Source organism: Hemiscyllium ocellatum, chromosome 1, assembly GCF_020745735.1.
Source record: "Hemiscyllium ocellatum isolate sHemOce1 chromosome 1, sHemOce1.pat.X.cur, whole genome shotgun sequence".
In the NCBI taxonomy this organism is placed as follows: Eukaryota; Metazoa; Chordata; class Chondrichthyes; order Orectolobiformes; family Hemiscylliidae; genus Hemiscyllium; species Hemiscyllium ocellatum.
The window spans coordinates 136,901,268-136,928,730 of record NC_083401.1 but is presented as its reverse complement, the minus strand read 5'-3'; the positions used below and the strand labels follow the sequence as shown (position 1 = coordinate 136,928,730).

At 40.9% G+C, this 27,463-nt stretch overlaps 1 protein-coding gene across 4 annotated transcripts in view; it reads right to left on the bottom strand.

Annotated features, from left to right (window-relative positions):
* Window positions 1–17,101: 17,101 nt before the first annotated feature.
* LOC132820291 (TNFAIP3-interacting protein 1-like) overlaps window positions 17,102–27,463 on the bottom strand; it is a 63,084-nt gene continuing 52,722 nt past the window's right edge. For all 4 annotated transcript variants that reach the window (XM_060832318.1, XM_060832325.1, XM_060832340.1 and 1 more), the window contains 3 exons: window positions 25,591–25,758; window positions 18,751–18,829; window positions 17,102–18,445 (listed from right to left, as the gene is read on the bottom strand). In XM_060832318.1, the coding sequence (XP_060688301.1) occupies window positions 18,414–18,445; window positions 18,751–18,829; window positions 25,591–25,758 (279 nt within the window). In that variant the 3' untranslated portion in view covers window positions 17,102–18,413. The remainder of the gene's footprint in view (window positions 18,446–18,750; window positions 18,830–25,590; window positions 25,759–27,463) is intronic.

Below are 27,463 nucleotides of genomic sequence, written 5' to 3'. Positions count from 1 at the left end.
AGGTAAGGGGTAAATGTAGGGGTATGGGTGGGTTGCGCTTCGGCGGGTCGGTGTGGACTTGTTGGGCCGAAGGGCCTGTTTCCACACTGTAAGTCTAATCTAATCTAAGTCTAATCTAATCTAATCTAAAGTAACTTTGCTGTTATTACCGACAAAGTAGGGATTCTAATCCAGAATAATTTGGAATATTCACTCAGTCTTCTCTTTGCAGATGCAGCCAGACCTACAAAAGATTTCTAAATTTTCTATTTCTGTTTCACTCTCAGTATTCTCATTTATCTCCTTGGTCAGACTCTTTAGTAACTACATGGAATGCATCACTGACTGAGCCAATGTTTATTTCCTGTCCTTTGTTGCCTTTTCGATGTTGGAGGTGAGCTCCTTTTTGAACATTGGGGCTTCTTAGACCCACAATGCTGCTAAGAAGGGTGCTCAGGTATTTTGACCCAGCAACAGTGAAGGAACAGCAAAACATTTCCAAGTCAGAACGTTGAGTAGGCGTTGGTATTCCCACGTACTGCTGCCCTTTTCTTTCTAGATGGAAGTGATCATGGGTTTGGAAGGAGCTGTCTCAGAAACCTTGATGAAGTTCTGCAGTGCACCTTGTAGATGTCACACACTGCTACTGCTGATCATTGGTGGTGAAGGGAGTGAATGTTTGTGTTTGAGGTGCCAATCAAGCAGACTGCTTTGTCCTGAATAGTGTCAAAAATCTTAAGTGTTGTTGGAGCTGCACCCAGCCAGTCAAGTAGAAACTTGCAGCTTATATAGTGCTCTCTGATGTGACTATTCTGTTAGATATTGATCATAGAATCACCAATATGTTACAGTGTAGAAGGATTAGGGCTCAGCCCATCATGTCTCCCCAAATGAGCATCATGACTTTGTGTCAAATTCCAGCCTTTTCACAGGATCACAGAATCCCGACAGTGTGGAAGCAGGCCCTTTGGCCCAACATACCGACCCTCCAAAGAGCAACCCACTTTCCCACCCCACCATCACACACTTACCCCTGACTAATGCACCTAGCCTACACATCCCTGTACACGTTGGGGAATATAGCATGGCCAATCCACCTAACCTGCACATCTTTGGACTGTGGGAGGAAACCAGAGCACCCAGAGGAAACCCTCACAGACACGGGGAGAATGTGCAAACTCCACACAGTCAGTCGCCTAAGGCTGGAACTGAACCCAGGTCTCTGGTGCTGTAAGGCAGCAATGTTAACCACTGTGCCACCATGCCATCCCATGCATATTTTCCCTATACACGTACACATTGCTATTATTAAAATAATCATCTTTTGCCCTCTTGAATGGCTCATTTGAGCCCACCTCCACCATCCTCCCAGTGGTGCATTTCAAATCTAGATTTTTTGCATATTAATTTTGGTTCATTTGCAAATTATTTTAATTCGATGCCCTCTTGTTCCCGATTCTTCTGTGAGTGGTATCAGTTTCTCCCAACCTACTCCATTCAACCCTTTCATGATTTTGGAAACTTTAATGAGTTCTCTCTTAGCCATCTTCTCTCCAAGGAGTACACTTCTAATCTCCCTGATCTATTGTCAGAACAGGAGATCCTCCATTCTGGAACCATTCTTATAAATCTCTACTGCAATCTCTCCAATGCATTCAATTTCGTCCTATAGTGTGGTGCTCAGAACTGTTCACGTAACTCAAGCTGATGTCTTGTCAGTATCTTATACAAATTCAGCATGACCTCTTTACTCTTGTGTTCTATGCCTTATTACTAAAGCTATGTTTCCCCAAAGTATTTTCCTTGGCAAGATCTCTGTCTCAGGAGTACCTTTTAATGCCATGGGGTAAAATACATGCTAGCAAATTGGCAGATGATTTTCATGAAGAGACACAAAATAGGCAATTTATTACGGAGAGACTTCTGGCATTCAGCAATGGTAGGGGAGAGCACAGAGCTGGGGAAATAACCAGTCTCTCTGGGCTCCTTTCCTGTACAGTGCAGCGTCTTTGATAAGCTGCGATGTCAGGCCCAGGCACTGTGGGACACAGACAAATGAAGGAGAAAGAAACTTGCGAGTAGTAGCTGGATGTCTCTGGTGGTTACTGCAAGACCAGGAAGGGGAATTGGAGCAGGCCAGAAATGACTTGCCTGCCTCCGAGTTGCTATTTTCCTCATGAAGAGATCAGGGCAGCAGTTACAGCTGAAGCAGTGTTCTGAAGTCTCAGGGCTGCAAGCAACACAGACTGAAGCCACTGATGGTGGCTGGGGAGCTGAGAAGTGAAAGGGGAGCAGGCAAACAGCTGCGGGAGTCTGAGGTGGGCCATCTGGGCAAAATCTGAGTTCTAGAGACAGCAAGCAGAAGAAGGTCCTCTTTTGTATCTGGAAGACAAGGTCACACAACACATGATCATGACACATGAATTTAGCAGGAGGAACTTTACCAATAGGATTTGGCTGCCCAATTGATGAGAGATCTGGAGTTATGCTCTACAACAGTAACTTGGTGGATCAGGGACACGATTGTAAATTGTTAATTCTACTAAGTTATGATTTTCCTTTAATACCTACAAATATTTGCTGCCAGCAGAATAAAGAACCCCTGTTTCATAATATTTGTACAAAGTTTCTGTTTAAGTCACCTGTAATGTAACCTCAAATGTGCAGCAATTTAATGTGCAGTTCCTTTCATACTTCTCTTTGAATCTTTCAAGGTCAGTCTTTTGTTTCCAAGCAAATAATGTCCATTTTGGTTATTTGCAGTTCGGCATTTTCACAGCTTCATTGACAAGTTAGAAAACGCACAGGAATACAGAAGTAACTACCCATGCCTACCATGCAGATGACATACATCAGAATTTAACATGCATATTGCAGACAATTTTCAGATCGTTTATTGAAGTAGTTAGAAAATTAAATACAAAGTATGCTCAAAATGGGAAGCGAAAGTTGGAAATTCAGTGCTAAAGGCAGTAATGTTTTGTATATTGGTGGATTTTACCTATCATAGAGTTAAGTGACGTTAGGGTGAGAAATTGATTATTTTCCACATGGTACATCAAACGGTTTCAGATTAGGTTTTGCATAGATCAAAGCAAAATAAACTTCCCACCACTTTGACCCAAAGATACATAATGTCACGCAATGTGAGAGGAGCAATCTTTAACTGCACCAAAGTGAAATTCCCATCGTTCTGACTGGACCTTTAATTAACATTATGGGTTCTTTTAAATCCATGTAGAGTCAGTGGAAACAGCCCAATATTTCATTTGAAACCTTCTATTTGATAAAATATATATTTTATATCATATCTTGTAAACTAAGATTAAGTTTGTAATATTGAAGAGTTAAAATCAGCTTCTGTATTGCTTCCAGAGCCTATTGACAAAACGTATTGCAAAATTTGCAAACTCATCCTGAACATTTTACTTCCAATAACGTCAATGGGAAAAAAATATCACATCTGTGTAATTTTGCAAATTTGCATTTCCAGTAAATAGCAGGTGTGGGACAGTAGACTCTATATTTCATCTTCCTTTCAATTTTTTTTATGGATGTTCCTGGAACAGCCAAAAACATCTTTTCTGAAAATTCTGAGCCATTATAATATCTGGAGTGGGAAAGTGGCATTAAAAACCTTGGAAATATTTAAATGACAATTGAATGTTGTAAGAGGAATGCTGTTAATTTGCCAAATGGGCTTTCGTATCGGTGTATGTTTTTGGTACATCTGCTGCACCCTTAACCTATTGATGTGGAATTTTTACGAGTCCAAGCTCCCTTTTGTTTTGACAGAGTCCTGCTCGGTGACCTGATGACATCATCAAACTGCGGCAAAGTGCATCCTTGCAGTAAGAGGCTCCACTGAAAGTTGTGAGAACCCATCTCTCTCCACCCACATGTTTCGCAGAAATAATAAAATATTTCATGCAAATAAACATAGAGTCAATTTAAAAGTGTTCCATTCTTGCACAGCTGGAGGGTCACAGTACAATTTTATTTGCTGGGGGTTGGGGGTTGGGTGGCAATGCACTAATGGAGAATCACATGTCTCTCTCCCTTTGCCTCTTTATTTTACCTGGTGCCACTGTGAGAAGTTGGATACCTGCCACACTCTCAGCTGCAAGTGACTTCATTTGGCTTTACAGATCCATTTATAAACAGAAGTTCAATGCAGCCTTGCGAGATCTATGAAAATCTGGGCTCTCCAGTACAGATGGAAGAACAAAGATCAGGTTGTTTATGCGTACAGTTCTTCTTCTGTTGGCTGCACTTTTCAAATGTAAGAGTGCCATTCACTTTGTTCCGACAGTGTCTGAACATAATGTGCGAGGAGCAGATGTTCTCCTGCCTGAAAACACCAACAGTACAATGACAGACAGAATTAGCCCTGCTCTCTCTGATTTCAAAAAGTACAGTAACTGTACTTGTCAGGTGTTCCAATGTTCAAAATACCAATTATTCTTATACACTCTAGTTATGGTGTGGCTTCAGCTTCATTTAAATTGATTAATTATAACAAAAGTGATAATTATTTATTACAATTTTTAAGGAAGCAATGGTTTAGGACATGTCATTATGTAGAAACATTATCACTATCTTGCATTTGATCTTCAGAGAAGTTATTACTACTTATAGCTATCCTTTCAGTTGAGTTCAGTCACCTTAATAAATGAATATTTTCTCCTTACTTGTATTTTTTCATGGTCTTTTTTCCTTTTTCTGTTTGTTCCTTACTGGGGAGAGAATTCCAAACCAATGAGCTTTTCTCTAGTCCTTCCTCTGAGTGTCCATTATTCACACTGACAGTGAATACTCGTACAAAGGTAAAGTCGTTACAGTCCCAGGGGATGATTCTCATTAGAGAGAAAACTGGTGGTGGCTTAACCTGAGGATATTTCTACCTCAGGCAAGGAGGGACATTGAGAATGAGAGTCTTTCAGCTGGCATGGGGATTGAGCCCATTGTGTTGGATTATTTTGTGTTGTAAACCAGTCATAGAGTCACAAAGCACAGAAACAGATCCTTTGGTCCAACCCATCAGTGCTGAACATAATCCCAAAACTAAAATTCGAGACTCTCTATAGTGTGGAAACAGGCCCTTCAGCCCAACAAGTCCACATTGACCCTCCGAAGAGTAACCCACCCAGACACATTTCCCTCTGACTAATACACCTAACACTATGGGCAATTTAGCATGGCCAATTCACCTGATCTGCACATCTTCAGACTGTGGGAGGAAACCGGAGCACCTAGAGGAAACCCACGCAGACACGGGGAGAATGTACAAACTCCACACAGACATTTGCTCGAGGCTGGAAATGAACCTGGGACCCTGGCGCTGTGAGGCAGCAGTGCTAACCACTGAGCCACCGCGCCACCCTGCAATAGTCCCACATCCCTTCAAACTTTTCCTATCCATGTATTTATCTAAGTGTCTTTTAAAGATTGTAACTGTGCCTGCATCTACTTCTTGCTCAGCAAGTTCATCAAGCCAACTGAGCTAACCAGCAGACGCCGGAACTAAAGTATGGGCTGAAAGGGTTAATGTTTGAGACTTCATTAACTCTTTCCAGTCTAATGCTTTCATGCAGTCTCGGATGGGTAAGATGGGGAAACAAGGAGATTCCAATGACTTCAATATTCCAATGAGGTCTGACGTCATCCCTGGCCCTAAAAGTCTTAGTAATTATACCAAACTAACCAAAATAATTTGTATCTATTATTATCATGAGTTGTGGGGAAAATCACCAGCCTCAGAGTCAGAGTTGGGGATTCAATGGCAGAGCTTATTATACAAGGAAATACTGGAGCTCTGGGGAAAGAAAGACACCAACAGCACAGTGGTCAGCTGCAAGTCTTCTCTCTCCCCCGAGCACCTGTCAAAGATACTTTTATACATTGTGGGATATAATAGGTCAGTGATGAGGTTATTGTCTCTGTAACATAGTTTGTTTATTGTAAACATTGCAGAATCAATGATAGTTTTGATGCAGTCATTGTCAGTTCCAAGGCAGCTTTTGTTAATTTCAGTGCAGTTGTTGTCAATTTCAACACAGACATTGTCAGTTTCAATGTCAGCGCTGAAGTCCATTGCTATAGTAATGGGTGCTAATCACTCTTCCTGAGAAGGATGCTTACTGCAGCCCTGGCTATTAGCACTTTGTATTGAGTCTGTATCAAACTGTTAGCATTTCTATCAAAAATGTTGGCTGGACCCAGACACTTCATGTGCATTTTCTCCCCCACCCGCCTTAAACTAATCAACTACATTGTGAGTGGATTATGCTGGCTTTCTGATGGCTCCAGGCAGTATCTGTGTTTGCTCTGCTGTCTCTCTCCATGTTTGGTCCAGCTGCCATCTTGTGTGTCAAGTGGCCAACTTATGGGTGAGCGGCCATCTTATGTGTCCGTGTGCCTGGTGTCAGCCTGCCCTATGCCATCTCCCACTTCACATGGAATAAACTACATATTGTTGTTAAGATAACTGTTCCTTTTTATTCAATCTCACTGGTGGTTCATCCTCTATCACTGTTTGTCTATCACTGTTAACCTAACATGTTCTTAGACCAAGCATAGAAAGGAGAAATTTGTTTAAAATGCTGAACCAGGGCTTTTGTAACTTAAGTAATGTTTTAGAGGAAGAGAAGTGAACACTCTAAGTGAACCATTATCTGATCGTGGTTGCTTCCACAGCAATTACGACAAACATCAGCAGTGTGATGTGTTGGAAAGTATCATCACTGAAGTTGCATCATGATCTAGTAATTGATTTATGCCTATTTTAAGGAGTTGGATATTGTACAATTGCACTGATGGTTTTAAATGCAAGGGGATACACTATATACGAGGTTTAAATTTGGTAGATGGAATATCATATAAGAAAATATGAATTTGCCCACTTTGACATGAAAAACAGGAAAGCAGTATCCTATTTTAATAAAGGGTGTTGTAGTGATTTCTAATAATCAATCACAAGAGTATAGGTTTTTGGCAATTTATTCAAGCAAATGCAGGGTCCTAAAAGGGATTTGACAAGACAGACGCTCACCCAGTATAACGTACTTAACTATTGTGTAGTGCATATCATTAGACCTCTCAGACAGGATCACATTAGAAATTAGTGCTTCAAGAAATAGTCAGCCATCTGCAAGATATTTTGGGGGGAGATTTCAAGTGTCAGCTGATTTCTAACAGAGTGTAATCAGTAGGGATGAAACTCGCTATGGGCTCTTTTCAAGTTCTCATTCTTTAACTCAGCCATTGAGACAGAGTCATAGAGTCACAGAGAAGTACAGCATGGAAACAGACCCTTCGGTCCAACCCATCCACGCTGACCAGGTAGCCCAACCCAATCTAGTCCCACCTGTCAGCACCCGGCCCATATCCCTCCAAACCCTTCCTATTCATATACCCATCCAAATGCCTCTTAAATATTGCAATTGTACCAGCCTCCACCACATCCTCTGGCAGCTCATTCCATGCACGTACCACCCTCTGTGTGAAAAAGTTGCCCCTTAGGTCTCTCTTATATCTTTCACCTCTCACCCTAAACCTATGCCCTCTAGTTCTGTACTCCCTGACCCCAGGGAAAAGACTTTGTCTATTTATCCTATCCATGCCCCTCATAATTTTGTAAACTTCTATAAGATCACCCCTCAGCCTCCGACGCTCCAAGGAAAACAGCCCCAGCCTGTTCAGCCTCTCCCTGTAGTTCAGATCCACCAACCCTGCAACATCCTTGTAAATCTTTTCTGAACCCTTTCAAGTTTCACAACATGTTTCCAATAGGAAGGAGACCAGAATTGCATGCAATATTCCAACAGTGGCCTAACCAATGTCCTGTACAGCCGCAACATGACCTCCTAACACCTGTACTCAGTACTCTGACCAATAAAGGAAGCATACCAAACGCCTTCTTCACTATCCTATCTACCTGCGACTCCACTTTCAAGGAGCTGTGAACCTGCATTCCAAGGCCTCTTTGTTCAGCAACACTCCCCCGGACTTTACCATTCAGTGTATAAGTCCTTCTAAGATTTGCTTTCCTAAAATGCAGCACCTCGCATTTATCTGAATTAAACTCCATCAGCTACTTGTCAGCCCATTGGCCCATCTGGTCCAGATCTGAGGTAACCCTCTTCACTGTCCACTATACCTCCAATTTTGATGTCATCTGCAAACTTACTAACTGTACCTCTTATGCTCGCATCCAAATCATTTATATAAATGACAAAAAGTAGAGGCCCCAGCACCGATCCTTGTGTCACTCCACTGGTCACAGGCTACCAATCTGAAAAACAACCCTCCACCACCACCCTCTGTCTTCTATGTTTGAGCCAGTTCTGTATCCAAATGGCTAGTTCTCCCTGCATTCCATGAGATCTAACCTTGCTAATCAGTCTCCCATGGAAACCTTGTCGAATGCCTTACTGAAGTCCATATAGATCACATCTACTGCTCTGCCCTCATCAATCTTCTTTGTTACTTCTTCAAAAAACTCAATCAAGTTTGTGAGACATGATTTCCCATGCACAAAGCCATGTTGACTATCCCAAATCAGTCCTTGCCTTTCCAAATACTTGTACATCCAGTCCCTCAGGATTCCCTCCAACAATTTGCCCACCATCGAGGTCAGGCTCACCGGTCTATAGTTCCCTAGCTTGTCTTTACCGCCCTTCTTAAACAGTGGCATCACATTTGCCAATCTTCAGTCTTCTGGCACCTCACCTGTGACTATCGATGATACAAATATCACAACGAGAGGCCCAGCAATCACTTCTCTAGCTTCCCACAGAGTTCTCGGGTACACCTGATCAGGTCCTGAGGATTTATCCACCTTTAACCATTTCAAGACATCCAGCACTTCCCCCTCTGTAATCTGGACATTTTGCAAGATATCACCATCTATTTCCCAACAGTCTATATTTTCCATATCCTTTTCTACAGTAAATACTGATGCAAAATATTCATTTAGTATCTCCCCCATTTTCTGTGGCTCCACATAGAGGCCGCCTTGCTGATCTTTGAGGGGCCCTATTCTCTCCCTAGTTACCCTTTTGTCCTTAATATATTTGTAAAAACCCTTTGGATTCTCCTTAATTCTATTTGCCAAAGCTATCTCATGTCCCTGTTTTGCCCTCCTGATTTCCCTCTTTAGTATACTCCTGATTCCTTTATAGTCTTCTAAGCATTCACTTGATCTATCCTATCTATACCTGACATATGCTTCCTTCTTTTTCTTAACCAAACCCTCAATTTCTTTCGTCATCCAGCATTCCCTATACCTACCAGCCTTCTCTTTCACCCTGACAGGAATATACTTTCTCTGGATTCTTGTTATCTCATTTCTGAAGGCTTCCCACCCTCCAGCCGTCCCTCTATCTGCAAACATTTGCCTTCAATCAGCTTTCGAAAGTTCTTGCCTAATATCATCAAAATTGGCCTTTCTCCAATTTAGAACTTCAACTTTTAGATGTGGTCTATCTATTTTAAATGAATAGAATTATGGTCGCTGGCCTCAAAGTGCTCCCCCACTGACACCTCAGTCACCTGTCCTGCCTTATTTCCCAAGAGTAGGTCAGGTTTTGCACCTTCTCTAGTAGGTACATCCACATACTGAATCAGGAAATTTTCTTGTACACACTTAAGAAATCCCTCTCCATCTAAACCTTTAACACTATGGCAGTCCCAGTCGATGTTTGGAAAGTTAAAATCCCCTACCATAACTACCCTATTATTCTTACAGATAGCTGAGATCTCCGTACAAGTTTGCTTCTCAATTTCCCTCTGACTATTGGGGGGTCTATAATACAATCCCAGTAGTGTGATCATCCCTTTCTTATTTCTCAGTTCCACCCAAATAACTTCCCTGGATATATTTCTGGAAATATCCTCCCTCAGCACAGCTGTAATGCTATCCCTTATCAAAAATGCCACTCCCCCTCCTCTCTTGCCTCCCTTTCTATCCTTCCTGTAGCATTTGTATCCTGGAACATTAAGCTGCCAGTCCTGCCCATCCCTGAGCTATGTTTCCGTAATTGCTATGATATCCCAGTCCCATGTTGCTAATCATGCCCTGAGTTTATCTGCCTTCCCTGTTCGGTCCCTTGCATTGAAATAAATGCAGTTTAATTTATTAGTCCTACCTTGTCCCTGCCCGCCCTGACTGTTTGATCACTTCTGCTCTCAGCTGTACCTGTCTCAGATTGATCTCTTTCCTCACTATCTCCCTGGGTCCCTACCCCCCCACCTTACTAGTTGACATCCTCCCAAGCAGTTCTAGCAAATTTCCCTGCCAGTATGTTAGTCCCCTTCCAATTTAGGTGCAATCCGTCCTTCTTGTACAGGTCACTTCTACCCCAAAAGAGATTCCAATGATCCAAAAATGTGAATCCTTCTCCCATACACTAGCTCTTCAGCCATGCATTCATCTATCCTCCTATTCCTGCCCTCACTCGCTCGTAGCGCTGGGAGTAATCCAGATATTACTACCCTTGAGGACCTCCTTTTTAAATTTCTGCCTAACTCTCTGTATTCTCCCTTCAGAATCTCAACCTTTTCCCTTCCAATGTCATTGGTTCCAATGTGAACAATGACCTCTTGCTGGCTCCTCTACCCCGTGAGAAGATTCTGCACCTACTCGGAGACATCCTTGATCCTGGCACCAGGGAAACAACACACCATTCTGCTTTTTCTCTGCTGGCCATAGAAATGTTTGTCTGTACCTTTGACCACAGAATACTCTAACACAATTGATCTCTTGGAAGCCGACATACCCCTAGTTGCATTAGAGCCAGTGTCAATACCAGAAACTTGGCTGTTCGTGCTGCGTTCCCCTGAGAATCCCATCACGCCCTACATTTTCCAAAGCAGCATACCTGTTTGAAATGGGTATATCCACAAAAGGCTCCTGCACTAGCTGCCTACCTCTCTCACCTTTCCTGGTGTTAACCCATCTATGTGACTGTATCTGAGACATTCCTCCCTTCCTATAACAGCCATCCATCACATACTGTTTCTTTTGCAAATTCCTCATCGCTTCTATCTATCTCTCCAACCGATACACTTGATCTGATAAGATTCGCATCCAACAGCATTTATGGCAGATATAATCTGCAGTAATCCTTAAACTCTCTTTAAACTCCCACATCTGACAAGAAGTACATGTCACTGCAAAGGCCATTTTTGCTCCTTCACAACCTACAGACTCAGAAAATCACACCGTCTTATTCCTCTACAAAACACTGCCCCAGGTTAAATTAATAGCTAAACTAATAGCTAGTTTAATCAAGAGACTTATCTCCAAAAAAATATAATCAAGAAAGAATCCACTATACTCACTACTGCAGCCTTTCTCTCGGACAGACTTAAAACAACAATTAACTTGTCTGATTCTGTGTTGTGAACTTCACCCAACAGTTCCTCCAAGATTAGTTGTGAATTTCACAGTTTGTTAATTTTCCCAGATGGACTCCGATGTCCAGCAATACATGAATTCAAACAGCAAAGGCAGTAACTGTGCAGCTTCTCTCTCTCTCTCTCCGCACTGTGCTTCCTTTGTCTGCTCTTCTCCCTTTTAAAACTGCTGTTGTTTTGACTTTTTTTTCCAAAGTTCCAAAACTTCTATATGCAACAGCATATAAAACAATAATTGCTGCTCCTGGAATTCGTGGAAATCACCTCCAACACCTAAAATACCTCAAAAAAAGGAGCCAGAAATTTTTCCCATCCTCCATCTTGGATTACCCAGATGTTTATTTAACATCAGGTTCTGTACTACCGCCTTCTGGAAGGTCTCTAACTCCACAACTAAAAGAAAGTTGCTGGAATTTTACACCAGTTGCTACTTCCCAAACAAGTCATCCGTTTTCCACAAGAACTTCAATTGTAAATTTCCATAAGAGAAGCTGTAGTTAAAACAAATGTTGATGTGATTGTGGTGTAAACAAAATAGGGGAAATTCTGGACCATTGTAAGATTGTAAACCCCTTAAGCAAAATGCAATTAATTTCAATGGAAATAAAAATCAGGAAAAATCTAAAATAGCTGCCAATTATCTTTGTAATAAATATCTTTCTCCTCAGTGGTTAAGTGGTGGAATATATGGATAGAATCTTCCCATTTTCAGTTAAGCATTTCTTTGATTGAGATCCATGATGCCTGGTACACCATGGATTGGAATGACATGTTTAGCCCAAACTTCCAGTCTTCATCTCATTAATTATATATCTGGGCTGTTAGGCAACTTTCTCAGGGAATCACATGGCCAGAGAGGCAAGTGCTCATCAATGCAGGGACATTCCAGTTTTCATGCCTGCAGTGCTGTAGTAAAAGCCCAGTTAAGCATCACTTTAGATATGATGTACGACCATAAGATATCGGAGCAGAAGCAGCCCATTCAGCCCACCACGTTTGCTCTGTCGTTAAGACCATAGTTGACCTGATAATTCTCATTCCTGATGAAGGGCTTATGCCCGAAATGTCGAATTTCCTGTTCCTTGGATGCTGCCTGACCTACTGCGCTTTAACCAGCAACACATTTTCAGCTCTGATCTCCAGCATCTGCAGACCTCACTTTTTACCTGATAATCCTCAACCCCAAATTCCTGCATTATCCCAATACCTTTGACTCCCTCACTGATTAAAAATATGTCTACCTCTTGAATGTACTCAAAGACGCCGCCTCAACAGTCCTCTGCATTAAAGAATAGTTTCAGGTAGATAGGATAGTGAAGAAGGCATTTGGTATGCTTTACTTTATTGGTCAGAGTATTGAGTACAGGACATTAGTTAGGCCACTGTTGGAATATGGCATGCAATTCTGGTCTCCTTCCTATTGGAAACATGTTGTGAAACTAGAAAGGGTTCAGAAAAGATTTACGAGGATGTTGCCAGGATTGAAGGATTTGAGCTATAGGGAGAGGCTGAACAGGCTGGGGCTGTTATCCCTGGAGCGTCGGAGGTTTATAGAGGTTTACAAAATTATGAGGGGCATGGATAGGGTAAATAGACAAAATCTTTTCCCTGGGGTCGGGGAGTCCAGAACTAGAGGGCATAGGTTTAGGGTGAGAGGGGAAAGATATAAAAGAGACCTAAGGGGCAACTTTTTCACGCAGAGGGTAGTCCATGTATGGAATGAGCTGCCAGAGGATGTGGTGGAGGCTGGTACAATTGCAACATTTAAGAGACATTTGGATGGGTATATGAATAGGAAGGGTTTGAAGGGATATGGGTCGGGTGCTGGTAGGTGGGACTAGATTGGGTTGGGATATCTGGTCAGCATGGACGGGTTGGTCCAAAGGGCCTGTTTCCATGCTGTACATCTCTATGATTCTATGACTCTAATATCACAGGTTCACTCCCCTCTGAGAAAATTAATTTCTCCTCATCTTGTGCCCTCTCGTTCACCATTACTTGACTACATAACACTGAATATACTGGAACCTGGAGAAATGTGTGAAAGTGTTCTGTTATCCATGCATATGTAATAATGCAATAAGCACACAAATTGTCAGGCTGGTTCTCTTTTCCCATTTTAAACAAAAATGTCGCATTATGTTACAAAATGCATCCAAAATTTACAAACACATTTCATCAAAATGCCAATAAGTTACAAAAAAAATTACCATAGCAACAGAGTTCCAGAGGAATGGACAATGAAAAATGTTCAAGACCCAAAATGATATCTTGAATTAATGTGGATTCAAATTTCACCCTTGACCACAACTCTCAGCTAGACTGCAAATTTAATCAGAATGTGAAGCGTTCCCATTAATTTTCTATTGTCCCAAGTCAAATATCCTTTATGATTTCTTCAGATAATTCAGTTACATTATTTTTAGTGACAAAAAAAGAAACTGCTTGCACTTTTTAACCCAAAATGTATTCTTACACAAACAAAGAGGCACTGGACTTGCAAAGGTGCTCTCTTTCTTTGGAAGTCGAGTTGCATGTCTCATCAGCACCATTGACGAGGCATTACTTCAAAACAAACTGAAGTTATACAAAAAGTTATCTTCATAGCAGCAACATTATTTTAATATCACAAGACTAGCTGGTCACATGCAACTAAAAAAAGCAAAGTATTTAACTTTAAAACATGCAATAAATTAAACTACTTCTGTATTGTGTTACACACACACATCCCGGACGGATATATTGTCGCAGAGAGGATTTCAAGTCCAATGACTCTTTGTCAACTTGGACTAGAAACATTAATAATATTTTTCTCTCTGTACAGACCAACAAACCTGCTGGATTTCCTCCAGCATGTTCAGTTTTAAATTCAGATTTCCAACATCAACTGTATTTGGCTTTTAAGAATATATTGGCCTCAGAGGGATAGATTTTCTTGATTGACACCTGAACTCCAAAAGCTGTGCTAAAAGAAAGGAATAAACAAATAAGAGTTGCTTCCCCCAGAATTTAGATGGTTAGAGAGTGATTTGACTTCATCTTTTAAATCATTAGAAAGTACAATCGGGCAGGTTGGGAGGAGTTATGTTTAGTTAGCTGGGGAATACAGAATAACAAACATTCTATCCAGATGCATCATAGCTTTCTATGGCCTCCACTGTGCCCAGGACCATAGGAAACTACAAAGAGTTGCAAACACAGCCCAGTCCATCACACAAGCCAACCTCCAATCCATTGACTCCATCTATACTTCTCACTGCCTTGGAAAGGCAGCCAACAGAATCAGAGATCTCCCTCCCCTGTCCTGGTTATAACCTCTTCCATACTCTTCTGTCAGGCAGAAGATACAAAAGCTTAAACACATGAACTAACAGATTCAAGAACACCTTCTTCTTCGGTCTTATCAGACTTCTGAATGGACCTCGCAAATTTTAATGTTGATGTTGCACCTTCTCTGCAGCCATAATATTGTGTTCCTGGGTCTGTTCTCCTACCCATGTGCACTTTGCAAGGTATGATCTGCCTACACTGCATGCAAAACAAACCTTTTCCCTATACCTAGGTACACGTGACAATAAGAAGTCAAAACAATGGTGCAGGGTAAGAAATATTGAGCTAGACCTTTCAAGAGACCAATTAAAAACAGGTTTCTTTATGAAAAAATGATGTAACATTCTCCTAAAACTGGCAATTGATGCTATATAAATTATTAATCTTCAAACTAAAATGATTAGATGTTTGTGAACCAAAACGTATGAAAAGGTAGATGGGGTCAACTTTGGAGTTGGTATTGGATCAGCCATGCTTTCACTGATCGATAAAACATTTGACAGTCAAGCAGTCTGCTCTTATTCCTGTTATATAAGCAAATATTTTTGCTCCTCAAAAAAAGGTTTCAAAGCATTTCAATGAAGTGAAGTTACATTGTGGAACAGTTATTGTGGATGAGCATCACAGTCAAATGCTCAAGCAGTGGGAAAAACGACCAGTAAACTTGTTCTTGTTTGTGCTTGTCCAAGGAGGAATATTGGCAAAGGTGCAGGTAACACCTTTCAAAAAATGACATCGGCTGTGGGTGCCTTCCCCTATCACTCCTCCCCCAACTTGCAAAGTGGCCCACCCAGCTTTTAGTGGGTAACCTCCTCGCACCACAAACTGTTCCCAGAATTCCACTAATGGCATTATCTTGTTGCCACCAAAGTGGTCATTAATTTGCCATGTTAAGGGCAGTGATGGAGCTCAGGGCTCCCATGCTGTTCCTGAGGACAGATTTAAATTCCTTGGAGATAAACTAGGCTAAGTTGACAAAAGAAAAATAAGAATGCACTGGCAAAGTTCCATATTTGACAACATACTTTAATTTCTATTGTTGTGCCATTGTACAACTGCAATTGTTTTGCGGTGCAAATTCTGGAATTCTCTCTGCTTCTCCAATTTTTGCTGATCCTTTATGTTGTTTGATAAACCGTTCCTTTTGACTTTCCTCAAAATTTTGAAACTTCAGCAGAACATTGACATGCTGGTGAAATGGGTGGATCGATGGCCGATGAAGTTCAATGCAAAGTTTAAGGTGATCTATCTTGGTACAAATAAAATAGGGATAGCATAAAATTAAGGCTACTATTCTAAAGGGTGCGTAGGAGAAGAGACCGGAGTGCATATGTACCCAAGTCATTAAAGGTGGCAAAACAGGGAAGAGTGTTGGTAATAAAGTATACAATATTCCAGGTTTATTCAATAAAGGCCGAGAATACAAGAGTTGCGTAGTTACAGAGTCATACAGCACAGAAACAGACTCTTTGACCCAACCAGTCTATGCCAAACATCATCCAAAACTAAACTCATCCCACCTGCCTGTTCCTGGCCCATGTCCCTCCAATCCTTTCTTAATCATGTACTTATCCAAATATCTTTTAAATGATGTAATTGTACCGACAGCCACCACTTCCTCAGGAAGTTAATTTTGCTTGCAAACATCCCTCTGTGTAAAAAGATTTACCCCTCACATCTTTCTTAAACCTCTCTTCTACTATGGCCAGATCTTGCCCGAGGTACTGTGTGTAGTTCTGGATGGAACCAGATAGGGTGTGAACGCAGCGGAGAGGGAGTGTGTGCAGAAGAGCTTTATTAGAATGGCTCCAGTGATGAAACCCTTCAGTTATAGGGGAACATTAGAGAAGTTGGACAGTAGAAGGCTAAGACATTGGATTGAAATATTCAAAATTTTGAGTATAGAGTGGATAAGGCAAAATTATTCCCAATTATAAATGAATTGAGAACCAGCCAGCACAATTTTAAAGTGTTTTGCAAAGGAAGCAAATGTGAGGTGAGAAATCTTTATAACACAGTAAATTGAGAGAGTCTGGAATGCACTGTCTGAAAGTTTGGGGAAGGTGGGTACAAGTGAGAGATAGAAGAGGGCATTGGATAATTATCGAGATGAAAACAACAGAAAGGGTTTTAGGTGAAAAGGGAAATGATTGGCAGAGAGGTGAAATGCTCAGAGGCAGTATGAACATGAATGGCCTCTTAATACACTGTGACAATTTTGATTCTATGGTTGATCACTTATGATCCCAGCTGATGGAAATACTAGACAATTCACACCCTCAAATGAAATCTGGCTTAAATCGATCATGTGTTTAACTTCTACAGATCGTTAACACGGTAGTTAAACACAAACACATTCAAACAAGACTGCAAATTTTCTTTAACACAAAACAAGTTTATTACATAAAAGAAAAGCAAACAAAGCTATACACATATATAATACAGTAAGGAGGACCTTAACACAAACATCAAAGTTTCAACTGGTTTCCCAACACCACCTGTCACAATGACTCAATCCCAAAGAAATATTGCTCCTAATTCAGCTGTTAAACTTTTACTTGATCTTTTATCTGTCCAGTTTTTATTTTAAATGTAGAGACCATTTTAGGATTGCTTTCTTGGTGTCATTGTATGAAACTTCCACAATTCTGAGAACTTAAATTTTCTACATTCTGAACAAACTTTGAATCTTCTGCTCTGAAGTTAAAACTAAACTAGTTGTTCATTCTACCCCCAACCCCCATAAACCTAACAATATAAAACAGTTTCCCCCATTAATGCCTTAGGGAGTTCGTTAGGCAGTTAGCTGAATTTACAATGTTATCTTAGGAATGATTTATTTAGCGCACTGTCCCAAATTGACTTTGACCATTTTTGTGACCAAAACACTTCACAGATATAATTAAAATCCATCTATCTTTCAAAAAAAATCCAAATTCTAAAAATGAGATTATCTCTTCCATGACATCAAGTGTTCCAATTTTGAAGAACATAAGTAGGTGGAGTAGGTAATTCAGCCCTTTGAGCTTGCTCAATCATTTGACACCATCATGGCTGATCTCATCTCGGCCTCGACTCCACTTTCCTTCCCATTCTCCCTAGCCTTTCAAGTAATACTAATCAAAAAGCTATCACCTCCTTACGTTTACTCAATGTCCCAACATCCACCGTAGTCTGAGATAGCAAACTCTATAGACTTGGGGAAGCAGTTTTTCATCTATTTTAGGTTACCCCACATGAAGAAGCATCCTTTCTACATCTACTTTGTCAATACCCCCGAGCATCTTACATACTTCATTCGATCTCCTCTAATTCTTCTAAACTCGCTGGAGTATAGGCCTAAACGGTTCAATCTCTGTTCATAAGACAGACCTACCACCAGATATTCTCCTTTGTGATGGAATACTGAAGTTTGGTGACACCCCTATGAAAACTCTGGGATGGTTTACTACATTAAATAAGTCATGCAAATGAAAATCATTACATCCCTGACTGCAGCTGAAAAGGTAAGCTTTTGTTTCATATTTAACATATCATTATGGTTTGTTTAAAAATGGAAACAAAGAGCATACTTCAAAAATATATTAAACAGCAGCAACTGCAACAGGACAGTAATCAGCAAAGGCCTAGTGTTGTTTGAAGGCATTGATAAATATTCATAACAAATCATTTTTATTCCATGGTGTCTATTTTGCATTTCTTTTTGTTGAGGTAATATCTGCAATTTCAAAAGTGAGGGAAAGAAAGTTTAGAATTAGTTTAATACATTTCTAAAAAGCATTTTAATTGGATTTGAATACAGGTCTGCTAGTTCGTGTTAAACATAAATATATGCAGACATACTCCGTAAAGTCAAACTAAAAACTGAATCTCCAGAATGAAACTTTTCCACAAAAGTATACAAAAATACTGAGCCAAATGGGCAAGTTTATTTGATACACAAAACTGAATGTCCAACTTAAATCCCAGGAATAAAGCAATCTTATTTAAAATGCTTTAATATAAGGCTGGTCTGTTTCTTACCTTTCGGCCTGCATTTTTGAACATTTTGTTGATCTGGTGAAAGCTCATCGGAGTATGGAAGATACCAGGGACACTCTGGCTAAAAGTGACAAATTATGCAGACATAAGAAATAAATAAGAAGATTGGGGATTTATTGAATAGTTGACAAAAACAACAAGAGAGACTCTTGGAATCTTTCAGGGTAGGCTAGAATTAACAGTATGTCACACTTGAAGAAAAACTCTAAATATGTTTCGACCACAAACATGAAACAAAATCATGTTGGGTTAGATAGCAACTACAAATGCTTTTCTATTGAAACAGTGCATCTGGCATGAAAGCGAAATTCAACATCTACTTTGAACTGAGAGCAGAGTGAAAAATGGCAGCGAATGTACTAAGAAGCAGAATTAAAAGGAATACTAGAAGATAAAACTGTACAACAGCCTGAGCCTTGAGCATTCATCTGAAGGTACAGAGCTACTGTAGAATTCAACACTTTTAAATTCAAAGGTATCTTTGGTAATGTTTACCATTCGTTTTGATTTCAGATTATCTCCGGGGCAGGGGAGAGCATGGTTGTGACACTGATCTCAAGTCCAAGCGCAAATCTGGCAATAACGGGTTCTATGAGAAACTTTAATTGTTTCTGACCTTACTTGTAGTCTAATGGTGACCAATCAATCAACCAGTCAGCATGGAACAACGGGAAAAGAAAACTAAGGAATTGAAATGATTTGGAGAGGCCAGACTGTCGGACTGGGGTGTACAAAGTTAAAAATCACACAACACCAGGTTACAGTCCAACAGGTTTATTTGGAAGCACTAGGTTTCAGAGCGCTGTTCCTTCATCTTCAGACCACCTGATGAAAGGTACTGCTTCCAAATAAACCTGTTGGACTACAACCTGGTGTTGTGTGATTTTCAACTAAGGAGTTGAACAATTTTTTTACCCCAGTAAATAAACAGGTATGATGCCAAGTGGGATGTTCATTCATTATTGCCAATCTTTTGTTACTAGGCAAGATGCAACTTATCTGAATGTTTTTCAGAAGATCTTCAATGAGATGCCTCATAACAGATTTTTAGAAAAATATTGTTTGCAGTATTTCGGTATTACTGGCCAGGGCACTCTAATTACCCTTGTGAAGGTGGTGGTGAGCTGCCTTCTTGAACTGCTGCAGTTTTTGAGGTGTAGGTACACTCACAATTCTGTTAGGGAGTGCCAGGACTTTGACCCAACAGCAATGAAGGAACGGCAATACATTTCCAAGCTAGGATGGTGTGTAAATTGGAAGGGAAATTGCAGGTGGTGTTTCCTATACATCTGCTGCTCTGGTCTTTCTAGATGGTAGAGATCACAGGTTTGGAAGATGTTATCGATAGAGCCGTGTTGAATTGCTGCAGTACACGGTGACTAATGAAGAAGGTCAGAGAATATGGAGTCAGGAGAGAGTTGGCAGAATGGATTATTCACTGGCTTCAAGTCAGAAAGCAGTGAGTGGGAGTTATAAGTAGTTAGTTAAATCAGAGAGGGAGAACAGAAGTGCTTTTCCACAGGAATCAATGATGGGACCGTTGCTGTTCAGAATTTAGAATAACAATTTTAACATTGGAATCAATAAAGCAATTTTTAAATTTGTGGGTCACAATGAATTGGCTGGGATAATCAAAACTGAGAAGGATTGCAACAAAACACAAGAGGACACAAATAAACTTGAAAAATGTTTAATTAATTGGCAAATGTAGGTCAACATAGACAAATGTAGATTATATGAGATTTTTAGATTACTTACAGTAGTGGAAACATGTCCTTCGGCCCAACAAGTCCATACCGACCCTCCAAAGAGCAACCCACACAGACCCATTCCCTAACACTACGGGCAATTTAGCATGGCCAATTTACCTAACCTGCACAGCTTTTGGACTGTGGGAATAAACCGGACCACCCGGAGGAAACCCACACAGACACGGGGAGAATGTGCAAACTCCACACAGAAAGTCGCCCAAGATGGGAATTGAACCCAGGTCTCTGGCACTGTGAGGCAGCAGAGCTAACCACTGTGCCACCATGCCACCCATGTAAGATAGTACATTTCGACAAGACAAATAGGGAAGTCATTCATCCCAAAGAAGATGCAATTCTAGACAGCACGAGAGAAGTGTGAGAGAAGTAAAGGAACTGTGAGGTACAAATGCATGAATCATTAGAGGTTGCTTCAAAGGTTGACAAGACCATAATGAAAGCAAATAAAGCACAAATGTTTGTTTCTGGAGATAAAGAACTGAAAACTGGGGAAGTTGTGCTAGATCTGCATCAAAACTTAGTTAAATCACAGAGTACTGTGTGCAGTTTTGATCAGCAGAATATTTAAAAAAGGTATTGGAGAGTATCTGGAGAATATTTACAAAAGGTGGCACCAGGAATGTTTGGGCATATCTCAGGATGGGACAAACAGCAGAGTCTCTCCTTCCTTAATAAAGTGAGAAATGACTTATAGAGGTATTTAGAATTGTGAAAGGTTTTGGTGGAGTGGATATAAGCAGATTTTTTTTACTCCTCTAGGAAAACGTACAACTAGAAGCTATCAATAGAAGACGGTCAACAAGAAATTCAATAGTGAATTTAGAAGGAACTACTTTACAAAAGAGTGGCAAGGGCTAGTTGGTATCATTACATTAAAGGGAAGCAAGACAAGCATTTGAGGGAGAAGAGAACAGATGGCTAGGAATTAGACAAGAAAATATGGAGGAGGAGAAGCTTAAACATCAATACAGACTGGTTGATCTGGATGACTTGTTTCTGTGACCAGTTTTATTACTAATAATTCTGTTTTAATTTTAATAGCATACTACTGTTATGAGTTTCCATATGTTATTTGTCTTGTGAAAACTTTCAAGAAAGGATTCTGGGTAATCCAAGATGGAGGACAGGGAAAAGGTATGGCTGTAAGAGCTGCACCTTTTTTTTTGAGGTATTTTCAGTATTGGTGCGGATTTCCTGAACTTGTAGGCTGTTTCATAGGCTGGTGCATTGTTTTGGAACTTTAGGGGGGAAACAAATCAAAACAATGGCACGTTTAAAAGGAGGGAGACAAAGGCAGTGACCACATGGGCAGTGACTCAAACAGAAAAAGGAACCTACACTGCCATCTGACCCAGCAGTAATCTGCATATCTGCTGCCTTTGCTGTCTGGTTTCAAGAAACTCTGGATACTGGAGTTTGCTCTAAGGAAAATAAACAAACAGCAAAATTCACAGCTGATCTTGGAAAAACTGGAGTGTGGGAGCTTACAGTATGGGGTGCAGCTAATTACATTTTTAAAGTGTAACCTTCCTTTGTAAATCCACAATAGTGAGCAGAGTGAGGATTTTTTTAATCATATATTATTTTTGAGATCTGCCTCTTGATTAAACTTCAAAAATATAAAAACAAGCAAAATAAGCTGTCCTGGAACAGTGTTTTTTTTTAAGAGCAGTAAGATTGTGCTGTTTTCTGCAGATTGTTAAGGTACAAAAATGGCCTTTCATAGTGTGATGTGCTCTTCCCATGGGAGATTAGGGAATTTCCGTGTTACTGACAATTATAACCCTGGGAAGTGTGTTTGGTTGTGAATCCTCTCCAATTGCATGGATCGATTGCAGCGGCAGTTTGAGACAATGAGGAATCTACAGGAGCTAGGGGCTGTGATGGATGGCAGTTGCAGGGAGGGAGATAAATGGCAGATACAGTCAGGTAGATGGCTTCCCTCCAGGAAAGGTAGGTGAGGGAGGCAGGTAGTGCAGGAGTAGCCTGTGGTTACCCCATTTGAAACGTGTATGCTGTTTTGGAAAACGTAGGGGGTGATGGGCTCTCAGGGGAATGTCACACTGATAGACAGGTTTCTGGTACCGAGACTGGCTCTAATTTAACAAGGGGTATGCCAGGTTCCAAGCAATTGATTGTGATGGGGATTCTATAGTCAGAGGCACAGACAGATGTGTCTGCAGCCAACAGCAAGATATCAGAATGGTGTGTTGCCTCCCTGGTGCCAGGATCAGGGTTATTACAGACGAAGTGCAGAATATTCTCAAAAGGAGGTCATTGTACACACTGAAATTAACGATATAGGAAGAGAAAAGATTGAGATTCTGAGGAGAGAAAATAGGACGTTAGGCAGGAATTTAAAAAGCAGGTCCAAGGGTAGTAATATCTGGATTAATCCCAGCACCACGAGCTAGTGAGGGTGGGAATAGGAAGATAAAGCAGATTAACACATGGCTGAGGAGCTGGTGCAGGCAAGAAAGATTCATATATTTGGATCATTGGAATCTCTTCTGGGGGTAGAAGGACAGACTGCACCCGAATTAGAAGGGCACTAAAGGCTGTGGATGCTTTGGAGAGGGTGCAGAGGAGGTTCACCAGGATGTTGCCTTGTATGGAGGGTGCTAGCTATGAGGAGAGATTCAGTATATTAGGATTATTTTAATTGGAAAGGAGGTTGAGGGGTGTACCTGATTGAGGCCTACAAAATCATGAGAGGTGAAGACAGGGTGGACAGCAGGAAGCTTTTTCCCCAGAGCGGAGGACTCAATTAATAGGGGTCAGGAATTCCAAGTGAGAGGGAAAATGTTTATGGAAATGTATGCGGAAAGTTCTTCACGCAGTGGGTGGTGGGTGCCTGGAATGTGTTGCCAGTGGTGGTGATAGGGGCAGGAATGATAGTGTCATTTAAAATGTATCTAGACAGATACAAAGTACAAAGGGATCTGGGAGTACTAGTTGAGGATTCTCTAAAGGTAAACATGCAGGTTGAGTCCGTGATTAAGAAAGCGAATGCAATGTTGTCATTTATCTCAAGAGGGTTGGAATATAAAAGCACCGTTGTGCTACTGAGACTTTATAAAGCTCTGGTTAGGCCCCATTTGGAGTACTGTGTCCAGTTTTGGTCCCCACACCTCAGGAAGGACATACTGGCTTTGGAGCGTGTCCAGCGGAGATTCACACAGATGTGTGTAGGTCTAACATACGAAGAACGGCTGAGGATCCTGGGATTGTATTCATTGGAGTCTAGAAGATTAAGGGGAGATCTAATAGAAACTTGCAAGATAATACATGGCTTGGAAAGGGTGGACGTTAGGAAATTGTTTCCATTATGCGAGGAGACTAGGATCCATGGACACAGCCTTCGAATTAGAGGGGGTCAATTCAGAACAGAAATGTGGAGACATTTCTTCAGCCAGAGAGTGGTGGGCCTGTGGAATTCATTGCTGCGGAGTGCAGTGGAGGCCGGGATGCTAAATGTCTTCAAGGCAGAGATTGATAAATTCTTGATGTCACAAGGAATTAAGGGCTACGGGGAGAATGCGGGTAAGTGGAGTTGAAATGCCCATCAGCTATGATTGAATGACGGAGTGGACTCGATGGGCCGAATGGCCTTACCTCCACTCCTATGTCTTATGGTCTTATACATGAATGGGCAGAGAGCAAAGTGAAATAGATTCTTAGAAAACAGGCAGCAGGTTTAGATAGAGGATCTGGATAGGCGCAGGCTTGGAGGGCCGAAGGGCATGTTCCTGTGCTGTAAGGTTCTTTGTTCTTTATATACTGGCAGGGAGATTTACTGTAGCTGCTCGGGAGGAATTAAACTAGAGTAGAGGGTGGGAGGGAATGATGGAAATAATGAGGAAAGAGATCAGTTTGACACGGATACAGTTGGGAAAAGGAATAAATCAAACAAACAGGACAGGTAGGAACAAAGTAGAGAACAAGGCAAGACTCATGAATTTCAATTCAAAGGGCTTAACAGGGAAGGCAGATGAACTCAGGGCATGGTTAGGTACATGGGACTAGGATATCATAACAGTTACACAGATGTGGCTCAGGGATGGACAGGACTGACAGCTTAATGTTCCAGAGTATAGATGCTATCGGAAGGATTGAAATGGAGGGAAGAGAGAAGGGAGAGTGGAGTTTCTGATGAAGGATAACATTATGGTTGTACTTAGGGACGATATTTCTGGGATTACATCCAGGGAGATCTTTTGGGTGGAAATGAGAAATGAGAAAGGGATGATCACTTTATTGGGATTGTACTTTAGACCCCTCAATAGTCAGCAGGAAGTTGAAAAAGAAATTTGTAAAGCAATTCTCAGTTATCTGTAAGAATAATAGGGTGGTTACGGAAAGGAATTTTAACTTTCCAAACATAGATGAAGATTGCCATAGTGTTAAGGGCTTGGACGGAGAGGAATTTGTTAAATGTGTGCAAGAAAATTTTCTTATACAGTATGTGGATGTACCTACCACAGAAGGTACAAAACTTGACCTACTCCTGGGAAATTAGGCAGAGCAGGTGGCTGAGGAGTCAGTGGAGGAGCACGTTTGGGCCAGAGATCATGGAAATGCATCAAAAGGTTAAAATTCTAAATTGGAGGAAGGCCAATTTTGATGGTATTAGGCAAGAACTTTCAAAAGTAGATTAAGCGTGGATGTGGGCAGGTAAAGGTACAGCTGGAAAATGGGAAATATGAGAAAACAAGAGACAACACACAGGATGTTCCTGTTAGGGTGAATTAAAGACAAGAGATGTCAGGAAACAAAGTGAATTCCAGTCACATGATAAATAATTTCCAGCTACTGTGATGTCTCATCACATACTTTTGGAGAAAAAAAAGCTGTGACGGCTAGCATGGAGAGTCCCCATCATGTGGGAGCAAACTACTCTTTTAAATACATAAATTGAACATGAACAGAGTACATAACAAAAAAATGGCTCCCTTACACCTTACTCTCCCTTTCGGGATAAGAACAAAATTTCAATTATGCTTGGTGTATATTTAGTATTTCAGTGTTCGGCACTGACCAAAGAATTACTCACCATGGGATGCTGCTGATAACCTCTACTCTCTGTCTGAGGCATCATGAATGCAGGGCCTGGATAGTGGACAGGGATTCCATAGGGATGTCCATAATTAATGTATGGTGCACAAGGTGCATATGCCAGAGGTGGGTAAGGGGTTGCAGGTGACTGCGGAATGCCTGTAGCCTGAGATAAATGTACAAAAAGTCAAATTATTTATTTTGGGACTGTCAGAATGGGTTCTTGCAAATTTTATGCCATTGACTTGAAATATGCCTTCACTCCTTTTATCTTCTATTACCATCCCAGCACCTCTGAACAGTGTGAATTTTTCCATCAGCCCAGACAATCAGCAATGCCTTTGAACAGCTTGCTTCCAACTTAATTCAGGTTAATAGCAAGGCTGCATTTGCATGCCTCACAAACATTTCAAACCTTTAATTGTCCTTTCAGCAGTTTATTTCAAAGTTTCAAAAACAACACTCACGAATCCTGACATGGCAAATTGAACAGTAGTGTGTTGGATACTTGGGATTTGTAAGTAGGAGCATTGAATATAAAAGCCAAGTGAGCCACGTTATACCACAAGATATAGGAGCAGAATTAGACCATCTAGCCCATTGGGTGTGTCTGCCATTTGATCATGCCTGATGGGTTTCCAAACCCCATTCTCCTGCCTTCTCCCATAACCCATGATCCCCTTAAAACAGTAAATCTCAACAGGTTATTAACTAGGTTTCTGCTGGAGTTCAAGCATCACAACAGATGCCAGGAGATAGTAAACAGGTGGCTTTCTAGGATGATACCAGGGATTCTTATCTTTTATGTTCTAGGCAAACCTATATTGTTGACAGAACTATTGAAGAAAGACCTGGTTGTGGGAATAAATTGAACAGCCCTTTCGAAGAACTGGCACATTCATAAAAAGCCAAATGGGCTCATTCAGTGCTAGAAGATTCCATCATCTTTCTTTTCTACTTTATTTTTGCTTTATCTTTTTGAGAAAAAAATCAAAAGAATTCCTCCATTTGTGTTTCCTCTGAATTAGAAAATAAGATATTAAGTTTGGAGACAAATGTCAATAACAAATAATAGTGAAAAATACCAGAGTTGAGTTCATGCTGAATTCAGATCAGGTGTGATCTTATTAAAAAGTGAGGCAGGCCAAGTAGGCTTCTCCTGTTCCCATTCCTTATGATTCTGATGTATAGTCTAATATTAATTTCTGTTTGTGGTGAGAGTGGGGTTTTCCCACACTCTGGATCAGATGCAGACTCTCGACCTTGCTCCTGGGCTTTAGGCTGGCTGCTCCTTCAGTAAGGGCCAGTCCAGGCCAAAACTAAAGCTTTGATAGTCTGAAAAGGTTCTTTACATGCCACTCCTAAAAATATAAGGGTGCAGTTTCCTTCTCAATTCTTTTTTTGGTGGGGCCATGATGTGGAAATAGAAGGAGCATTGGTGCTCCTCTTGACACCACTTGATAGGTTTGTCTTCCCTGTCCTTCCCCCAGGATCATCTCTTTTCCAAGAGCAGATTATACCAGTTTAGCTCCCAGAGACTGATCATCCACTTCAATGTCCTTCTTCCTCATGATCCTCATATCCTTTACAACCAGCATTTAGAAATCTTTCAACCACTACTTTAAAACGTAGCCAATGAGTTATTTTCCACAATCTTCCGACATACTGAACTACAACAATTCACAATGTTTAGTGAAACAAAATTCTGCTCACCTTGATCCCAAGTCATGTGCCCCTTATTGTGAAGCTGTGTTCCCTGGTTCCTGATGACTCAACCAGGAAAAACATCTTACATGCATCTGTCCCATCTTTCCCTTTGTGCATTTTATAGGCTTCATTGAGTTCATTTCTCATTTGGGCTGGTGGTGAAT